Source organism: Ctenopharyngodon idella, chromosome 8 (genome assembly GCF_019924925.1).
Source record: "Ctenopharyngodon idella isolate HZGC_01 chromosome 8, HZGC01, whole genome shotgun sequence".
NCBI lineage: Eukaryota > Metazoa > Chordata > Actinopteri > Cypriniformes > Xenocyprididae > Ctenopharyngodon > Ctenopharyngodon idella.
The window spans coordinates 12,513,873-12,534,609 of record NC_067227.1 but is presented as its reverse complement, the minus strand read 5'-3'; the positions used below and the strand labels follow the sequence as shown (position 1 = coordinate 12,534,609).

The 20,737-nt window shown below is 37.6% G+C and overlaps 1 protein-coding gene across 1 annotated transcript in view; it reads left to right on the top strand.

Moving 5' to 3' along the window:
* Positions 1-20,415, top strand: part of si:ch211-158d24.2 (multiple epidermal growth factor-like domains protein 9) — a 48,624-nt gene extending 28,209 nt beyond the window's left edge. The window contains 4 exon segments of the mRNA XM_051903425.1: positions 4,031-4,300; positions 18,269-18,426; positions 18,428-18,700; positions 18,702-20,415. Coding sequence (XP_051759385.1) covers positions 4,031-4,300; positions 18,269-18,426; positions 18,428-18,700; positions 18,702-18,752 — 752 coding nt within the window. The 3' untranslated portion in view covers positions 18,753-20,415.
* Positions 20,416-20,737: the final 322 nt, after the last annotated feature.

The following is a 20,737-nucleotide window of genomic DNA, read 5'->3' as shown; positions in this document are numbered from 1 at the left end:
TTCCTGCCTACACCACACCTATCAAGTGACGTCGATCTCTACTTTCCGGTCTACACCACGCCTATCAAATGACATCGATCTCCACTTTCCGGCCTACACAACACCTATCAAGTGACATCTATTGCTACTTTCCGGCTTACACCACACCTATCAAGTGACATCGATCACCACTTTCCTGCCTACACCACACCTATCAAGTGACGTCGATCTCTACTTTCCGGTCTACACCACGCCTATCAAATGACATCGATCTCCACTTTCCGGCCTACACAACACCTATCAAGTGACGTTGATTGCTACTTTCCGGCCTACACCACACCTATCAAGTGACATCAATCCCCACTTTCCGGCTTTCACCACACCTATAAGTAAGGGTACTGTTGGAGGTGGAAATGCAAGCCGGATCAGGGTTTACTGTCCCGAATCATACTATTCTGTACTGTACTGCCCGGTGGAAACGAGCCATAAGTTACCTGACAGTTGTTGCAAGTAACCATTGGCTTGTACCTGTAGGTTTATTGCATTAGGATGACTGAGTTGTCAGTGAGCAGGTGGGAGTTGTTCATTCCTTGGTTGTGTATCAATCCATCAACTGAAAATTTTTATGGTACCAAAGAGCCAATCAAAGACCTTCTTTCCATCCCAGTTTCTCTTCCATTGGATGCAGTTGCACAGCAACAGTCATGGTGATGTGGCTTTGGGTTGTCACTTTACATTTACGGTCAGTGGAGCCTGAGGAGGAAAGTCAAAGAGCGAGAGAGAGAGAGAGAGAGAGAGAGAGAGAGAGAGAGGGCACTGAAAGTTCAGAACTCTTATATAAGTGTACTCAGTATTATTTATATATTTACAGGTCAAATATGTAGGGCATAATGTACAGTCAGCCAGTCATTATATTTATACTGATTATGATCGTTAGACTGTACATTAAGCCACTTATTTCATGGCTATTAACAAACAAATAAATCTGTGGACATGAAATATTAATTGAGTTTAAATGATTTTATTATCTTGTATAAAAGAGAGAAGGAAAATGAAAGGGAATGTAAAATGATGGAGATGAAGCAGATCAGCAGTGATTATTAATGTGTCAACAGGCCCACAGCTGTGCCTCTCACCTTCCACCACTAAAGGCATTTCACCTTAAGTTCAAACTTTGTGGAGTGGTGTAATGGTTAAAGATCTGTGCTGATGACTGAAAATTTGTAGGTTCAAATCCTGCAATTGTGCTCTTGAGCAAAACGCTTAACCCCAGGTTGCTCCAAGGGAAGTGCTCCTATAATAAGTAGGCTAAGTGTACTGGAAATTTCCTTGGAACTGCTAAATTACCTGCTTAGACAGAATGTTTATTTTGTGGATTTGCTGAATTTTTAAAGTTGTTTAAAAATGGATAGAACAAATTTTTTACCAATCATAAAAATAATTAAATCAAAAATCGATTAAAGTCGAGAAATCTTTTTTTTTTTTTTTACCCAGCCCTACAAAATAATAAAATAAGATAAAATGCAGAATTTTATTTTACTATGGTTTAATTTTGCTTTCTAAAGACAGGTTGGAGATCATGAGATTAATTACATTTTTTTTCCTAGTTTTATGTTTCTCTTTAGGCTTACACATCTAAAAGTACTCCATGGTGGTTAGAAAATAAGATACATTTAGATTAGATATACAATTATGAAAAACGACAGACAGACAGACAGACAGACAGACAATACTTTACTCAGGAATGAAAACTGTGATGTCAAGCCATTTCATGGGGTCTTTCATGATCCAAAAACACTCAAAAAGAGCACAAATTTGAGGCCAAATGCATGTGTGCACATTTCTGTACTATTTAGTAGTTTCTCTGGTGATGTTGAAGGTGGTAAACCCTCATATGTTGGCATCACACTGCCTGGAGCATGAAGCTGGCACAGGCATGGCCGAATGGGAGGAGTGCCGAAACGAATTCCTCCACCTTCTGGCCACTTCCGTCTGTCACTGCCCGGCAGTGTGTCTGCATCTCTAATTTTCCCGTGACAGATTTGTGCATGTCGCAGACTGTGGCAGTAAGGCCAGTCAGGCCGGTGGTGTGGGGAGAGATCTGGTTCAGGGAGGGGCTGCCCTGGCAACAGCGGCCATTCAGAAAACAGATCAGTGGTGTCATGACTATTGAAACTGCAGAGAAGATTGCATTACTACGTTTGTGTGTGTGTGTGGAAGATTTTACATTTATTCCGAACATCATTTTATAGATATGAAACCTGGTAGCAGGTGGTTGTTGGTCAGATAGTGAGTGTGAGTGTCAGGCAGGTCAGGATGTTAATCCAGTGCAGTCATTCACACATCCTGCTAAGTGTGTTTTTCTTTCCTATCATAAATATTTTAGAGCTGACACCAGCTAAGTTGTGTGTATGCGTGTGTGTGGTCCTGGTAAACCCTATTATGTGGACCAAAAAGATAGTAATACCAGTAAATCTTGGTATTACCAAACATTTTTGGTGCCCTTGAGGAAAACCGCTTATAAATCATACAGAATTATGTTGTTTTTTTGTTTTGTTTTTTTTAATGTAAAAATGAGGAGAGTTTTCTATGAGGGTTGTATTTAAGGTAGGTTTAGGGTTAGGGGATAGAAAATACAGTTTGTACAGTATAAAACATGTAAAACCAACGTGTGTGTGTGTGTGTGTGTGTGTGTGTGTGTGTGTGTGTGTGTGTGTGTGTGTGTGTGTGTGTGTATGTATGTATGTGTCTCTGTGTTGAACACTCCAAGGAAGTTTTAATTTTGGTTTCTTCATAATCCACTTAAAAAACACATCATGGCAATTTTTGGACATGGTACTATGGTAATAATATGGTACTTTGGAGTAATAAAGACCATGAATATGGTAATCATTAAGTACCATAGTAAACATCAAAGTATCATGGTGTTACCATTTGATACCATCACTTTAGTATGAAACCAGATTGCTGCTCAGTTGATTCTCAGTTTAATACAGAAAAACAGAGGATATTTTACACTGATACATAAACAGAATATCATCCTTTGACTATTGTTAGTTCGCTGAGCTAAGTGTTGAAAATCACGTTGACTGGAGCAAATCTAGTCTTCTTAACAATTACTGAAAATAGAGTCTCACACTGAAGCAGAACATGATATCACAAGCAGGGTGACAGAGCCAAAAAATATTGTTGTCATGGAAAATTATTCTTGAGCCAAAAACAAAGAGTTTATGGCCCAAAACGGGGCCGCTGAGTTAAAAATAATATATATATTATTAAAATATATTCTCAATTACTACTTCATTTTTATGTTATTCTGCACTTCTGTAGAAAATGATGTCAGACTAGATGTCAGACTTAAAATTTAGTACTGTGACGCCACCTTGTTGTTGGAGTTGGAATTACAAGTGGCTGCAAACATTTTCTGAATTTCAGTGCTTGAATAAAAAGAAATCTAATCAAGGTCCTACAGCTTTTCTCTGAACTATCTTCACTCTTCCAGGCCATAGGTTTAATTAACATTTTTTCAAATAATTTCATCAACAATAAAATATCCACTGTGACAATAATTAAATTAAATTAAAACAGTATTGTTGTAAAAAATGCAGCAAGATTAACAATGCACTAATAATAGTTACAGTTACAGCTGACACATTTTACAGCTAAGTTTTATTTTCGTTGACTAAAATTTTAGTCAGAGTGAAATACATTAATGTGATATAATATGACATGACAAAATATGATTAAAAAAAAAAAAAAAACACAACCTAAACAAATAAAAAAAACGCTCTGGATGTATAAAGTCAGATCCTTTCCTTTCAACTTCCACAGGTGTCTTACAAAATATGGTTTGATATGGCAGTGACAGAAAGAAGTGGCCAGAAGACATTCATACCTTTTTAACTTACTTTTTGGGCCCACTCTACGTCAAAATGAGTCCAGCATTAGGAAGGGAACACTAAAACTTTGCTTTAATGCTCTATAAGATAAGCTATGAATGCCTTATTTAATCCCTTAGTTGTTGATCAAATCTGTTCAATCTCATTTACAGATTCCAGTGGACGACCTGTATGTGACGAATGTAAGCCTGGCTTCTCTGGCCTGACATGCAACGTGTGCACAGACGGTTTATTTAAATCAGCAGGCACGTGCGTGCCCTGCGACTGTAACGGGAACGCGGACCCTCGCTCCATGCCCCAAATATGCCACCCTGAGACCGGCCATTGCCACCGCTGCATCAACCACACAGCAGGAGCACACTGTGAGATCTGCGCACGTGGATACACGGGGGATGCCCGCTATCACAACTGCACCCTGAGAGGTACGACAAGTGTTTAAGCAATGTGAGAACATTGTTACAAACATGCCCAGACAATAGTGATGGGGTTTCTGTCCTGAAAAACCTCGCAAATATTTGCAAATCCAGTGATTCATTTTTAATAAAAAGTGGTAGCTTGCAAACAGTGGTAACATTGGTAAAAACCTGCACCCAGATTCCATGAAATTGCATGTCAGGCATCCTGTGACTTTAGAACCTTGGCAATCTTACTTGCTTTTTCCCTCGTCGGGAAAAAGCCTGAAATCAGCCTAGCTTACCGTGTCCTCTTCTATAATACTGCATGTTACCTTTGACAAGAAATGCCACAAGCAAACATCAGAGTGAGCATAAGAGTTATTACCAAAAGTAAACAAAAAGTATGCAAATCATCATTGCAAATAATTACATCATTACACAACCGATGTGTGCATTTCAGTGGAATAGACAAGACAAGGCAAGTTTAATTATATAGCACATTTCATACACAATGGTTCAATTTTAGGGCTACTGTAGAAACATGGTGGCGCAAAATGGCGAATTCGATGTAAGGGGACCCATAGATAGAAATGGCTCATTCTAAGCAGAGGATATTTACACAACAAAACAAAACAAAATTTATTCCTTTGACTATTGTTAGTTTGCCAAGCTAAGTGTTGAAAATCATGTTGCAAGTCTAGTCTTCTGAACAATTACTGGAAATAGACTAAAGCAGAACATGATATCACAAGCAAGGTGACAGAGAGCCAAAAAAAATCTTGCACCATACAGTACATCCTGGAAAACACACAAAAATGTAAAATGACCTTGGAAATCTTGTTGTCATAGAAAATTATTCTTGAGCCAACAGTTTATGGCCCAAAACAGGGCCGCTGAGTTTTAACGTGTGAAAGAGGTATTTTGAATGATGAAGTTTATTCTTGTGTTTGATGATGTTTAGTCTTGTGTTGACCCTTGCAGCAGCTAATGTTGCTAATGTTGTTAACTGCCCAAATGTTTGCAGCGAATGTCAGCTGGTAAGCAGCTACTTAACCTTGTTAACATTAATTCAGTAACTTGCTAACTAATAATTTTGATACGGTTTAAGCATGGTGTTGGCATGGCAAGCTACAGTAGTCACAAAGCCTGTTTTATTTAGTTCTGATTGTTGTCAAGTCTATACTTGATTTAAAAAAAAAAAAAAAAAAAAAAAAAAGCCTGATAGGCAGCTCCTTTCAAAAACTCCCAGTCCTATTTGTGTGAGTGCCAGTGGCCAATCAGAGGTGTTAAAGTTAGTCAGAATCCACTCAATACCGCTCAAAACATCTGATTTTTTCAGGGCAAGCTCAATGACTGAGTTCTGCACATTTGTGAATCCTTTCATTGTAACCAACAAAACGTAAACAGTGTAAATAAAAGATTCTTTGTGCAGTGTAGCCAGCTTTATTAATTATAATGGGAGTTTTCGCAAGAATGCAGAACTCTGTGAGCTTGCTCTGAACTGAAGGGATTGACAGGTTCAGTGATTATATAGAGCAATCTTTGTTTGCTATCTGTATATAACCCATTCACAATTTGAATAAAAGTTGTATTTGTCATGTTGCTAAGTACTGCAAAATTTTGGGAGTGACATCCATATTTAAATGTGGGATTGATTCCAAAATTGTGTTTATTGACATAGTGATAACCATAGCATTGGAGGGGACAAAAAAATCTGATACTGTATGTTAAAATAGATCTGTGTATTAAGGGTAAATGGAGACTAGTAGACCTGCCACTTGTTTCTTTGTTGTTCATTGGCTTATATTGACTAATATGTTTATGCTCTAATAGTTAAAACATTTAAATAGTTCCAATATTTTTGCTATGGTATTGACATTGGTAACGAGAAATCATTTGTTATAATGTATAATTAATAGAATTAAGAGATAATTAAACTGATTTTATAGTTAAGTCATGACCATAAACTGTCTTTTTATCTTTTTTAAAGACTTATGGAGAGAGCAATATATATACTTTAGGATCATTGTCTTTTATTCCCACAATAGTAAAATTGAAAATGTCTTGAAAAAATTCTGGAAAATAATTGCTGAAAAAGAGTGGGAACCCTGGCAATATGTATCAAGTAGGGATGCACCGATGTATAGGCCAATAAGCAGTATCGTCGAATAAAAGCAATTATTTTCACTATCAGCCATTGGCCAACTCATACTGTATCTCTTGTGTTGAATTTAGAGCTGTTAACAAGACAGTAACGCATTAACAATTTAAAAAAATGGGACATTAAAGCTGTCTTAGCTTTCAAATTCTGTCATTTTTGTCACAAAATTCGAACAATTAATGGCGTTTTGATGCTCTTAAATGTGACATGACAGATCGCAGTAGCGCATCAGTTCAGTGGCAGTTCAGTCTTTTCTTTCACTTTAATACAAGTTATAGCACAAAAAAAAAAAAAAAAACATGCATGGACATCAAAAGGTATGTTGAAAGATGCAGTACAACTTACTGAAATATATCATATTTCATGTTATCCCTCAATCAGTGTTTCAACCGTGGAAAGAATAATAATAAAACAGCTTGTGTATATATATATACACACACACTATATTGCCAAAAGTATTGGGACACCCCTCCAAATCATTGAATTCAGGTGTTCCAATCACTTCCATGGCCACAGGTGTATAAAATCAAGCACCTAGGCATGCAGACTGCTTCTACAAACATTTGTGAAAGAATGGGTCGCTCTCAGGAGCTCAGTGAATTCAAGCGTGGTACCGTAATAGGTTGCCACCTGTGCAATAAGTCCAATCGTGAAATTTCCTCACTACTACATATTCCACGGTCAACTGTTAGTGGTATCATAACAAAGTGGAAGCAATTGGGAACAACAGCAACTCAGCCACAAAGTGGTAGGCCACGTAAAATCACAGAGCGGGGTCAGCACATGCTGAAGCGCACAGTGTGCAGAAGTCGTCTACTTTCTGCAGAGTCAATAGCTACAGACCTCCAAACTTCATGTGGCCTTCAGGTTATCTCAAGAACAGTGCGTAGAGAGCTTCATGGAATGGGTTTCCATGGCCGAGCAGCTGCATCCAAGCCTTACATCACCAAGTGCAATGCAAAGCGTCGGATGCAGTGGTGTAAAGCACGCCGCCACTGGACTCTAGAGCAGTGGAGATGTGTTCTCTGGAGTGACGAATCACGCTTCTCTGTCTGGCAATCCGATGGACCAGTCTGGGTTTGGCGGTTGCCAGGAGAACGGTACTTGCCTGACTGCATTGTGCCAAGTGTAAAGTTTGGTGGAGGGGGGTTATGGTGTGGGGTTGTTTTTCAGGGGTTGGGCTTGGCCCCTTAGTTCCAGTGAAAGGAACTCTTAATGCTTCAGCATACCAAGACATTTTGGAAAAATTCATGCTCCCAACTTTGTGGGAACAGTTTGGGGATGGCCCCTTCCTGTTCCAACATGACTGCGCACCAGTGCACAAAGCAAGGTCCATAAAGACATGGATGCTTCTAGAAGAATGGTCAAAAATTCCCATAAACACACTCCTAAACCTTGTGGAAAGACTTCCCAGAAGAGTTGAGGCTGTTGTAGCTACAAAGGGTGGGCCAACTCCATATTAAACACTACGGATTAAGAATGGGATGTCATTGAAGTTCATGTGCAAGTAAAGGGAGGCGTCCCAAAACTTGTGGCAATATAGCAGAGGCGTAGAATACGCACAATTACAATTGTAATGTTTCCAAACTTTTGAAAGGTACTGTATTTTCTGCTTTATTCTGTGATCTTTTTTTTTTTTTTAACATTGTATAAAATCCATGAGGACTTGTACAGCTAAAACTGCCTGTACTCTGATTTTGCTGTTAATGTATAAAGCTACTTGTCAGACATTTTACCCCACCCATGGGGACATTTTACCCCACCTGTGGGGCAAAACGCCCTCTTGGTACAAATTTAATTTTTGTTATGAAAACTCTGGATATTTTTCATACTTGGTTTATAATTTATTTCATTGTCACTAAAACTATGATAGCTATTCTGGACACATTTAACTTTTGTTTCACAGAAAAAAAATGACACAGTCCTTAAGGGGGACATTTTCCCCCACCCTACCCTACTGTTAATTAGACAAGTGTTAATGAAAACTACCTTATGTTCAACTGAGTTGTATACAAACATTTAAGTTTTATAGTGGAATTATTATATCTGAAAATAAATAGCAGTTTAATGTAGACTCTGTTGTTCATTTTAACCTCTAATATTACAGCAATGTACCAACATCCCGACCTGAGGTTCCCCCTCCTAACCACCAGAGGGCGCCCTCTTCTTTTATACTGAACTCTATCTTCTGTTCCTGTCACATGTTTACTCCTTCCTATTTAAGGAGCCTGGTTCTCTTTGTTCATTGCAATTCTGAGCATTTTCCCATTGTTGTGTCTTGCCTTGATTTTGGATTATCGGTCTTGTTATATCGTGCACTCTCTTGGATTTGTTTTGGATTTTGTTTCCTGATTGGACTGTTTTCTTGGTGTTTGACACTGGACTTTGTTACCTGGCTTACAACTCTGATTTACACAGCTGCTACAAAAAATCTCTGCAAATAGAGATTTTTGCTCTCCCCAAGTCTGCTATGTTCCAGTACCAAATGAGAGGGTTCCCTGTGTAGTTTACAGCATTAGTTGGGAGAGATTTTTTTTTTTTTTCCTCAAGTAAATTCTCTTGGTATCGGCTGATATTCTGAATAATCAGATATCGGTATCGGCAGAGAAATTTAGTATTTGTGCATCTCTAGTATCGAGTGGTCATTGATAGACTGGGGGAGTCTGTTGTCCCATTGATGTAAAAGCATGTGTCACTTTATTAACTCACAATGATGTCATGTCAATGGTATGTGAGTGAATTTGTTGCTGAAGTGGTTGCTGGGATCTCATGAGTCATGAATAGTGACTGCAAGCTTCTATGTAGTCTGGATAATTTTTAATGATTTTATTACACCGTTCGCACTTTTACCTTACAGGGGATAAGGATCTATGTTAAGGACAGTTGTTTATGGTTGGTGTAGATTTCCTGTGTAGGCACTGTATACCTTTGACAACGCCTTATTTTATGTATTATGGTGTCTAACATTAAAGTGACAAAGTTGAATGTATATATTTGTATTATGTGTTTTAAAGGGTTAGGGTTAGTATTAAAGGGGTCATAAAGTGGATTTTTTAAATTTTATTTTGTAATGTTCTCTGAGGTCTACTTATCAAGATTTTTTACATCAAAACACATCCTAATTTAAAATAACGCTGCTTTTTTTTAATCCTGACTTTGACTGTCTCTTCCAAACACTGTTTTGATGGCCATGCCGCATGCAAGACTTGGAAGTAAACACCCACTGCTATGATTGGGTAACAGTTTTGCATATTAAAATCATTTTCATTGTCCCTGCCATTACATGGAATTGCTTTGAAAACTTCTGATGTTGTAAAATATCTTGTTACATAGTTGAAACATTTGCCAACAATGTGAAACATTTATGCATATTGCATAGGCTAACTAATTCATAGTTAGCCTATAATTAGCCCATAATTCATAGTTTATCCTTTTATTGAAAAGTGAAAGACATTGTCATTTGCAGTGTCGTGTTTTAAATAAAATGATACGTGTTGTAATGTCTACCAGTTGTAGTTAGTAACATAATCCATTACATTACACATTTAAGGTAATATAATCTGACTACTTTTTGGTTACTTTTAGATTAACCATTGATTACTTTTGACTAAAAAAGTCTTTAAAAATGGTCTTTTTTGAAGGTGTTGTGTTGGTCTCAGCTGCATTTGGTCTCGGTCTTGTCTTGGTCTCAGACTAAAAGGACTCAGGATTTTATTTCAAGACCGGTCAAGGCCGCAACTGCGGGGATATCGCTAAATTGTCTCGTTTCTTTGTTAAAGGATTAGTCCACTTTCAAATTTAAATTTCCTGATAATTTACTCACCCCCATGTCATCCAAGATGTTTATGTCTTTCTTTCTGCAGTCGAAAAAAAAATAAGGTTTTTGATGAAAACATTCCACGATTTTTCTCCTTATAGTGGACTTCAATTGGCCCCAAACGGTTGAAGGTCAAAATTACAGTTTCAGTGCAGCTTCAAAGAGCTCTACACAATCCCAGACGAGGAATAAGGGTCTTATCTAGTGAAATGATCGGTCATTTTCTAAATGTTTTTTAAAAATTATATACATTTTAACCATAAGCGCTCGTCTTGAACTAGCTTTCTTCTTCTCCTTCTCTATTAGAATTCTGGCAGTGTAGACACTGCTAAGTGTATTACTGCCCTCCACAGGTCAAAGTTTGAACTAATTGTTATATACAGTATCTCACAGAAGTGAGTACACCCCTCACATTTTTGTAAATATTTTATTATAACTTTTCATGTGACAACACTGAAGAAATGACACTTTGCTACAATGTAAAGTAGTGAGTGTACAGCTTGTATAACAGTGTAAATTTGCTGTCCCCTCAAAATAACTCAACACACAGCCATTAATGTTTAAACCGCTGGCCACAAAAGTGAGTACACCCCTAAGTGAAAATGTCCAAATTGGGCCCAAAGTGTCAATATTTTGTAAATTATCAGGAAATTTTAATTTGAAAGTGAACTAATCTTTTAACATCATTAATTTGAATGGATGTATAACTTATTTCTAATTTTATTAATTTGTTACTGTTGTGCCGGGTCAGAAATCAACAAGGGATTATGTAAAAAATGTCACCAAAATTAATACAAATGCCCACAAAATTCAAGATATGATTGCAAAAAAGTACTTGTATCTTGATATTTATATTATAACATATGATATAATTAGCAATATCACAAAAAAGAGAGCTGTTTTCACAAATATGAGCACAATTGCAAATGTGATATTGTTTTTTTTTTTGTTGTTTTTTTTTTTTACAAATGTTTAATAAACAAAAGTTTATTGTTAGTGATTTCAATTGATTAGTAACAGCTCTATATAGTGTCTTATTATTCTAATTGTAATTATTGATTAAAATAAGACATTTCTCAGGCAGTAAATGTGGTTCTTTCAGATGAATTTGAGGAGTGCTAGTCTGGTCTTGGTCTTGACTCGGTCTCGACTTGCCTCGGTCTTGGTCTCGACTTGGTTTAGGTGGTCTTGACTACAGCACTACTTTTGACCTAACTTGTTTATCACAATGATTTGCATAAAATATACCATATTGATATAAAAATACAAAGAGAAAGAAAATCTATTTCATTCTTCATCACCAACAACATAAAGTGTATTAAATGTTACATTACGTCAGGGTTTCTTAGACTGGGGTTCTGATGGAACTCCAGGGGGTTCTTGAGTTTAATGAAAAGCTATCTTTAACTTAAGAGCTTAAATTCTCAGAGGCTACTTATATTAGTAAATATATTAGGTCAAAGATGTTCAGCTGACAAAAAAAGTTGGGGAATCCCTGCATCGGATGTAAAAAAGAAATGATGTTAATTGTGTTTGAAAGACAAAAGCTTTCCAAAGACGGTATTCATGGTTATATGACTCACTGAATGATAATTCAAATAATAATTAATGTGTTCGTCAGGAGCTGCTGAGAAAACACTTCTTAAAAGCGAAATGATTTCTGTAAATCCAGTGTTCAGTTTTCATTGATAGGCTCTTGCAAAATTAGCATCCCCATCCGAAACGCAATCACATCGAGTCAATCACCTCAGCATTGCCTTAATCTACATTTCCTTTCCTTCACCCCCCTCTTCCCCCATCTCTTCTTTTTACATGCAGAGATGACCTGAAATTCACCCAAAATCTATATGGTTTAATGTAAACAGTTATCATACAACATTATACATGTTTGGTATCATTTGAAATGTCTCAGTGCGACTGGTACAAAGGTCTCATTACCATAGAAGTAAACCAGAAGGTAATAAAGGTTTTAAGATTTTAGAGATATTTTGCTCTCTGTAATGGGTGTGTCCACCTTCATAGGGTCTTTCATGCAAATGGCCTTTTGTCCCCAAAAGGTGTAAACTACTCAGTCTAGGACCCTGATTAATGCAAATTCCCACTGTGAACTCATGTTTCCATTTAAAAGAAGTTTCTGTCTTGGTCTGAGTGTTTAAAGAGATGTTGCAGGAGGCTCAGCGCGATTCTGTAGTCAGATCAGCCCACATTGCTGAGTGTCCTTCAGATACTCAGCCATGTGTATTTTCCTAATGTCAGATATGCATCTTTTACTCTGTTTCTGAGCATCTGATGTTTTGTATTGATCATCTTTGAATTGATTATGTAATTGGCATTATACATTTACCTGACTAATAAATTGTTATATTTGACTTTATTCTGACGTACTCTGAAATTACTGACTCTAGTAGATTATAAATCCATAAATCCCACAAATCTACGCTCAGGTTAGTAACGGACTAAAGTACAGTTTATGTGGAGCAGTGGGGCACACCAACTGATATTTTAGAGCTCCGACTAACACATTGGCATTAGTTATGTATACTTAGACTGTGTAGGCTAATAACGGTTCAGAACCATTTCCGTTCAGAACAACATAGGGTTGTCAGACCAATCTGAATAGGGTGAGCCTCAACCTCTGATTATTGTGATATTATTCTAACTAAGTGTACGGGGGAAACCACGGCATGATTATATAAAGTTACCATTAGAAAAGTTAGATTGGTCAGCTTGGTTCTATGGTAATGGTCATGACCTCTGGTTAGATATAGTCTTGCTTTAATTCAGTGTGTTCAGATCTATGGGGACTAAATAACGTACTTTTAGAAATAAGCAAGCATGGTGCGGTGTCTAAAAGTATTAGTCATCACCTCTGTCTAATGACCAAGACTGACGAGTTTGTGTATATGAGATTGTATACCCGGCCAGTGCGAGACTCAAAGCGTTATAAGAATCCGAATAAACGAGTACAGAAAGAGCAAAGAGTTAAATAGAATAATCAAATGTAGAGCTAATTTATTATACAAATGACCAATAATCAGTTGACATTCTAAACTAAATTCGAGGTCATAATAAAATGGCGTGAGATAAAAGTTTATTTGGAATTAAACTACTTTGCCACACTGAAAAGACCGAACGTGCAAGAAACCTTCCCCGTCCTGTGGGAAACCGCCGTTGGGCCGATTGGGTGGGCCTTACAACCACCATTGTGAGAAAAACATGTAATCATGTAATGTGTAATCTGATTATGAGTATTTTAAAATGTAATATAATCTTATTACACTTACTTTTTTGGAATCTGATTACGTAATTCAGATTCCATGTTATCAGTTACTACCCAGTACTGTCTCTTACTGATGACAACACAGAAAATCTCGCTCAATGAAGCTTTTATTCAGAATTTTAGTGAATGGCCTAGGTCAAAACCAAAACAAAAGCACCCCGCTAGCAATAGACAAAGCAATAGTGACACATGGTAAAAACACTCACACTTGTGTGTTGCAACATTACTGTCAAATCCAAAACAGCTGTCACTGAATCATCTTTTATTTTGTCTCTCTGAAGAGCCTGCGCCGAACGATGTCTTGTTTAAAAATTAATCTGCAGTAAAATTAAGCAAACAAATGAAGTGTCTTACTGATGTGATCTGAAACTTTGTTAAAAATAAAGTTCATCCGCGCTTTCTTAACATTAGGATGATAAGGAAGGGAATGCAAAGACTGTGTTTTTCCACAACTTGGCACTTCAAAACTTCTTGTAATCCTCTTCTTGTAATCCTATTTCTGTCGTTTTGTTGCTGTGTTTGCTTTCTTTTGTAGTTACCACTACATGACATGTGCGTATCAATGGGCGGGGCTAAAAAGGCAATGGTGTTAGAAGTAGGCATTGATTTTCTTCTGCAGAGGCAGTCTTTCATTACGCCATAATGTAACAAAATCCAAAACGTGGCTTAGTTTCAATAAAAAAGCTGATTTTAGACTAATGAGGAAGTTTCAAGTTCTGAAACTTACAGGATATTTTTGTAGTACAATGGCCTCTTGTATGTCAAAAGGAAAATTTTATTTCTCAATTCATGACCTCTTTAACTTCTTTTATGCTTGTTAATGCATTTAATAACTTCTGTCATAGAGGCATCAACATGAACATGGAAATATTACAAATAGCAGAAGGTAAACTCTAATTCAAAAGCTTGACATACCTTTTGGAGATCTTATTTTAAATTTAGATTGCTCATTTTGCAATGGATTTTATGTGTCACTTCAAAGGATGCAATCAATACATCATTTAAAAACACATCATTTAAATGGATAATTTTATGTTTATGGTCCAAATCTTGAAATTTAAAAGAAAAATGAGGATCTACAAATAAAAAATATATATTACACTGGAAAAAAAAAAAAAAAAACTGATTTACTTTGAATACCGATATTAGGGAGTAAAAAAAGTCTGATATCGATATATCGGCCGATATTCTTTGTGTATATTATAGGGGTGCAACGGTTCAAATTACTCACAGATCGGTTTTTATCACAGTTTTAGAGTCACAGTTTCGGTACAGTTCGGTATGTGCTATGTTCAGGGAAAATAGGACAACTGTCAAATAAAAATAAAGAAAATAAGAACAAATTAAAGCTGCAAGCAGCGATGAAAGGGCCCTCGCACCCGGGCTCACCGCCACCCGTTGGACTTAGGAAATCAGTGAAAAGTGAGCAAAATGCATGTAAGCGAGTAAATACTGGACAATTATGGCAAAGTCATTTCAAAGTGCCACACTTCCTGCTGCCAACAGGTGGCGCTGTGACCGTAGCTGAATATTGCCATGTAGATGTCTTCAGGCCAGGACTATTATCAAACATGTAAAGTTTGGAGCAGATCGGACATCGTATGCCTGAGTTACAACAACTTCCTGTTTCGTGGTGTTAATCGCAAACATTAGCACTTAGCCAAGTGTTGCATGATTTAACATGTTTCTAGTGTGTTTGATACTTCGTGGCATATTGAAATGTGTTTCTGGGAGTGAATTACAGTGTAAAGCATGCCATTTCCTGTTGCCAGCAGGTGACGCTATGACTAACTAAATATTGGCATATAGATGTGTTCAGGGCAGGATTCTCATCACACATGTGAAGTTTGGGGCAGATCGGACATGCCTGATTTACAACAGCTTCCTCTTTCATGTCGAAACATCAGACTTTGTCAGGCCGCCACGAACACACCCTTCAATGAAAACTCAAGATCTTTGATATTTATCATCACTAAGGTCTTAAGATTAGACTGACAACATATGATGTTGATCTGGTTAAATCTCTACGAGGAGTTAATCACAGTGTAAAATATGACATTTCCTGTTGCCCTATGACATTGTATGCCCGAGTTACAACAACTTCCTTTCGTTAAAGTACAACGTCTGGAAATGGCAAAAATTGCACAAATTTTGCAGAGAAAATTCAAAATATCTCACTTCCTTTTCAGATTTCGTAACAAGAGACTATTTTGTAGGTATTGGTCTGTTACATGTGTGTACCGAATTTCATACCTGTACGTGAAACATAGCACGAGGGGCACTTCATTGAAATTTCGTAGGTGGCGCTATCAAGCCATTTTGCCACACCTAATTCTGAAACCCATATCAGACGTACATTTTTTTACCACTTCTGATGCATGTGCAAAGTTTCATGAGTTTTTGAGCATGTTTATGCCCTCAAAAAAGCGATTCATTTGCCAGAAACGGAAGAATAATAATAAGAAACGGAGCAATTCCAATAGGGTCCTCACACCATCAGTGATTGGGCTCTAATAATCAAACTACAAGCAACAGCAGGTATTTCAGGTATCTAACAGTTGTTTTCAGGTACAGAAAATGAATAAAATAATCAAATATAAAATAACACTGCATATTATCTTCACTGTATAAATTAAATAAAGATTAAGTAATCATTATTGAAGTTACAAAAGCTATTCAGACAAGAGCAGTGAGTGATCTCATTGTCATTTGTCATTTGTTTATTAACCCTTTGAGCGGTACGGTCCCACATATGGGATTTTTATTTCTGTGCCCCTGGGCGTACGGTCCCACATATGGGATTTAGAATATTCAGCAACGTCACAAAACTGCCAGATTCAAACTGTGCTTTTGCGCTTTGGCTGCGAGACGGACATATATCACAGCTATGCAGTGTTTTCAGCCACGCAGTGTTTTCAGCCACATAAGGTTTCAGACATTTAAATACGCATAAGCATCAGTAAAACAATACATTTAGAGTTTGTAAAATACACACTGATGTTAGACATCAGTGGAAGCAGCAATAACAATACATTCAAATATAATTTGCCGACATTTATTCATATCCGACACACATAATGGGCTTAAGTAACTATAAAGTTTGCTCTATTATTCTTCTAGTTCACCAGCCACTTACTTGCATATATTTCGGGAGAAACTGATGAATTCACCTGCTGTAAATCCGACTGACAGGACTCTGCGAACTGCGGGGCAAACTAAGATGGCGTTATAGATCAAGATAAAGATCATTTATAAAGGTTTTTAAACGACAAAACACACTCACTTACACATATTTGAGAATCGGAATATCAGATAGTTGATGACATGGTAAGCAAGTTTGTGAATATTTTAAATAAAAAAGGAAAAACAAAATAATAACAATCCATCTGTCATTCAGTGTTATTGTGGCTGCATTCATGACGCGTCCCCATGGAAACAATAAGGGCAAACGTTCTAAAATAACGGTCGCCTTAAAAATACTCACTCTGGGGGGTCAGTTAGAATATTTTAAACTCACGCTTGAAAGGGTTAACATTAAAAACACAGACAGCATATTAGGCTTTTTTCCCTTTAAGACAATGCACGATCCAGTACGTATTCATCGACTGAAACATACATTAGCTGAACTCTCTCTGTCTGTTTTAGATGTTGCTATTTTCAACAAACCATATTATAGATGCGTTGTCAGATTTGAGATGAACCACGGTGCATGCCCGAAATGTTCATATCGGTGGCATATCTGCAGCATATATGCCAATACAGATATACCAGCGACAGGCTCATATCGGCTGATAAAATCGGCAGACCAATAAATTGGTCAGCTCTAAGTAACACATTGAAATAAACATGAAATCAGTAGAAAGGCTGAAATAGTATTTTCTTGTAAAACATGCAGTATTTCACAGAAGTGAGATACTGTATGTTTGATATTGATATGGATATGACACTGAGCACGTGCAATCAACTTCTTTGGTCAACCATGGCGAGGCCTGTTCTGAGTGGAACCTGTCCTGTTAAACCGCTGTATGGTCTTGGCCACCGTGCTGCAGCTCAGTTTCAGGGTCTTGGCAATCTTCTTATAGCCTACGCCATCTTTATGTAGAGCAACAATTCTTTTTTTCAGATCCTCAGAGAGTTCTTTGCCATGAGGTGCCATGTTGAACTTCCAGTGACCAGTATGAGAGCGATAACACCAAATTTAACACACCTGCTCCCCATTCACACCTGAGACCTTGTAACACTAACAAGTCACATGACACCGGGGAGAGAAAATGGCTAATTGGGCCCAATTTGGACATTTTCACTTAGGAGTGTACTCACTTTTGTGGCCAGCAGTTGAGACATTAATGGCTGTGTGTTGAGTTATTTTGAGGGGACAGCAAATTTACACTGTTATACAAGCTGTACACTCACTACTTTACATTGTAGCAAAGTGTCATTTCTTCAGTGTTGTCACATGAAAAGATATAATAAAATATTTACAAAAATGTGAGGGGTGTACTCACTTCTGTGAGATACTGTAACTCCAATAATCTATGTTTACAACTTTGAAAAATAATAGAAAACAAAAATCGACTGGTTTGGTTTATCAGCAGATTTGCATCAAGATTGATCGTAATCTTGAATGCTTGTTCAATTACTCACTCCAAGTTAATAATTTTTCATTTATATCCTTTGCCATCTCTGCAGACACACCAGCCATTTTAATCATTGACTCTTTCTCTTTCTCTCTCTCAGCTGTAAGAATCTCCCCAACTCAAGACATCAAGACCTCCACAACAGAAATCCCCAAATCCACAAGTTCCGTTTCTTCTACACCTTCTCGTCTCCTCACTTCCTCCTCCCCCACCACCTACCCAAGCCTACCGACCCTGCAGTCCGGCACAGGAGACTCCTGCAGGACACAACAGCACAGCCTCTGCTCTAACAGTAGTGTCCTGGACGCAGTTTAACATCATTATTCTCGCCGTCATCATTGTGGTCGTCGTTCTCCTCATGGGCTTCGTCGGAGGAGTGTATACGTATCGTGAGTACCGCAACCGAAAACTGAATGCCCCGTTTTGGACCATTGAGCTGAAGGAGGACAACATCAGCTTCAGCAGCTACCACGATAGCATCCCACACGCCGATCCCAATGGACTACTGGAGGAGGAGCCGTGTGTGGTCGCAGGCCAATGGGCAGTTAGCGCTCGCCACTGCCGCCAACATGTACAAAGCGTGAAGTCATCGGTAGGATTGTATCTACTTTAAAAGGGATAAAATTATCATCATTTACTCACCCTCATGTCGTATCAAACCTGTATGACTTTCTTTTTTCTGTGGAACATAATTGTGAAGACCTGTTTTTGTCCTTGTACTGAAAGTTGGTGTGGTCCAACATCTTTTCTTTTGTGTTCCACAGAAGAAACAAAGTTCAAACATTTTTTGAACAACATGAGGATGAGTAAAGTAGCAAGTTTCATTTTCTGGTGAACTATCCCGTTAATTACGATGAAAGAAGTGATAAAAGATGCCCTGGGAGCCAAAGCTAACTTCTTTGATTCTACACACTATTTAGCTCCCCATTGCTTCCTTTGTGATATCCTCATGCAAAGTGTTCTCTCATACAATATTTCCTGTAACATTAAAGAGGACTCAAGGAAATACAAGACAAGCCATTAACATGTTACTTCACGGCAGCCCTCAGACACAAAAATCGATGAATTGCGAATATGTTGCCTCTTAAATGAGCCTGTGTTTGGGTGTAAGGATGCTAACCTTCAGTTGCTACTTCTACATACATGAAAGAGGACCCACATGCCAAGATAATTCCACCCAAAACTGCTGTTTGTATAGGAAACTCAAAAGGTTTTCAGACTGACCCAATTGCACCGACTGGGAAATTCACTTTGGCTTTGTGATCTTCAATAGAAAACAGAGGAAGTTTTAACAGAGGAACATATAATCAGCAAGGAAACAAAGACTGCCAGTTAAGTTGTATGTCTTTGCCAGAGACTATTTCATATATCGATGGCGGCACTTTGAATTTCTTTGGAATGCAGTCTCGCTACGATTTCCTCTTTACTCTATTCCTGTCACAGATTGGTACCAAACTGAACATGCTACATAACAGTCATACCTGTAATGCTAGCACCTGTTTCAGCCTTATTGTATTTATGAGTGTGAGTGGGTGTATGTGGAGAGAGAGAGAGAGAGAAAGAGAGAGTGTTGAGTGTGGAGACAGTTTCAGATCTAACTGTGTAGAGCTGGATTCTACGCAGGAATGTACAAAAAGACTGGATTTCTTCTGCTGCATAGTTTCACGAAAACTGATCAAATGTTTGACACAATATTGTACACACGAAAGCCATGTAAGCGTAAAATGACCCACGAGGAACGTGTTCAGAAGACTTTGTGAAGTGGAAAGACTTTTTTGGGAACCTGTAAGGTACGACGGTGGACACAGTGGTTTTTTTTTTCCTCCATTTGTCTGCAAGGACCCTTTTAAATGTGATTCAGGATCATTTTGATGATTTGGACAAAGGACTGGTGTTTGAACTAATGTGTTTTTTTTTTGTTTTTTTTCCTAATTTGTCTTGTTGGTTCCTATTTATTTATCTTTTGTGTTTGTCTCTGTGGTCTTATTTTATCAATGTTTTTTCAATCTTCATGCTGCATTGTACAGTGTATTATACCGAATGCAAACTCTGTAGGCCGAGTTGTGAGCACAACCTCAAAGACGTGTTGGAAGTCTTATTTTCTTCTCTTATTTTCTTTCTAATTTATTTAGTCAGGTTACGTGTTAATAACTCACAGTATACAATGGGATTTTGGTGGAAAATTCTGTATTTTCTCATTCCTGAGTTGTCAAATGACTGAAAATAAAGGATTATTGAATCAAAGGACATGCTTCAAAGAGATGGTATGTCACTTTTTGAAACTGAATGAGTGAATGGACTGCTTAAAGGGGGTGTACAGTATGTCTTTTTTCGATGTTAAAAAGACAGTCTAACCAAAAACGAACATTCTGTAGTATATTATTCACCCTATGTCACTCCAAAATGAAAAAGAAGACTCTAATGTTAACTGTTTTGTCCATACAATAAAAGTCAGTGGATTTTTGGACCCAACTGACTTTCATTATATGGACAAAACAGTTAACATTAGAGTTCAACAACAGTTCGAAGCGTCTTTTTTTGTGTCCCATGGAAGAAAGTAAGCCATGCT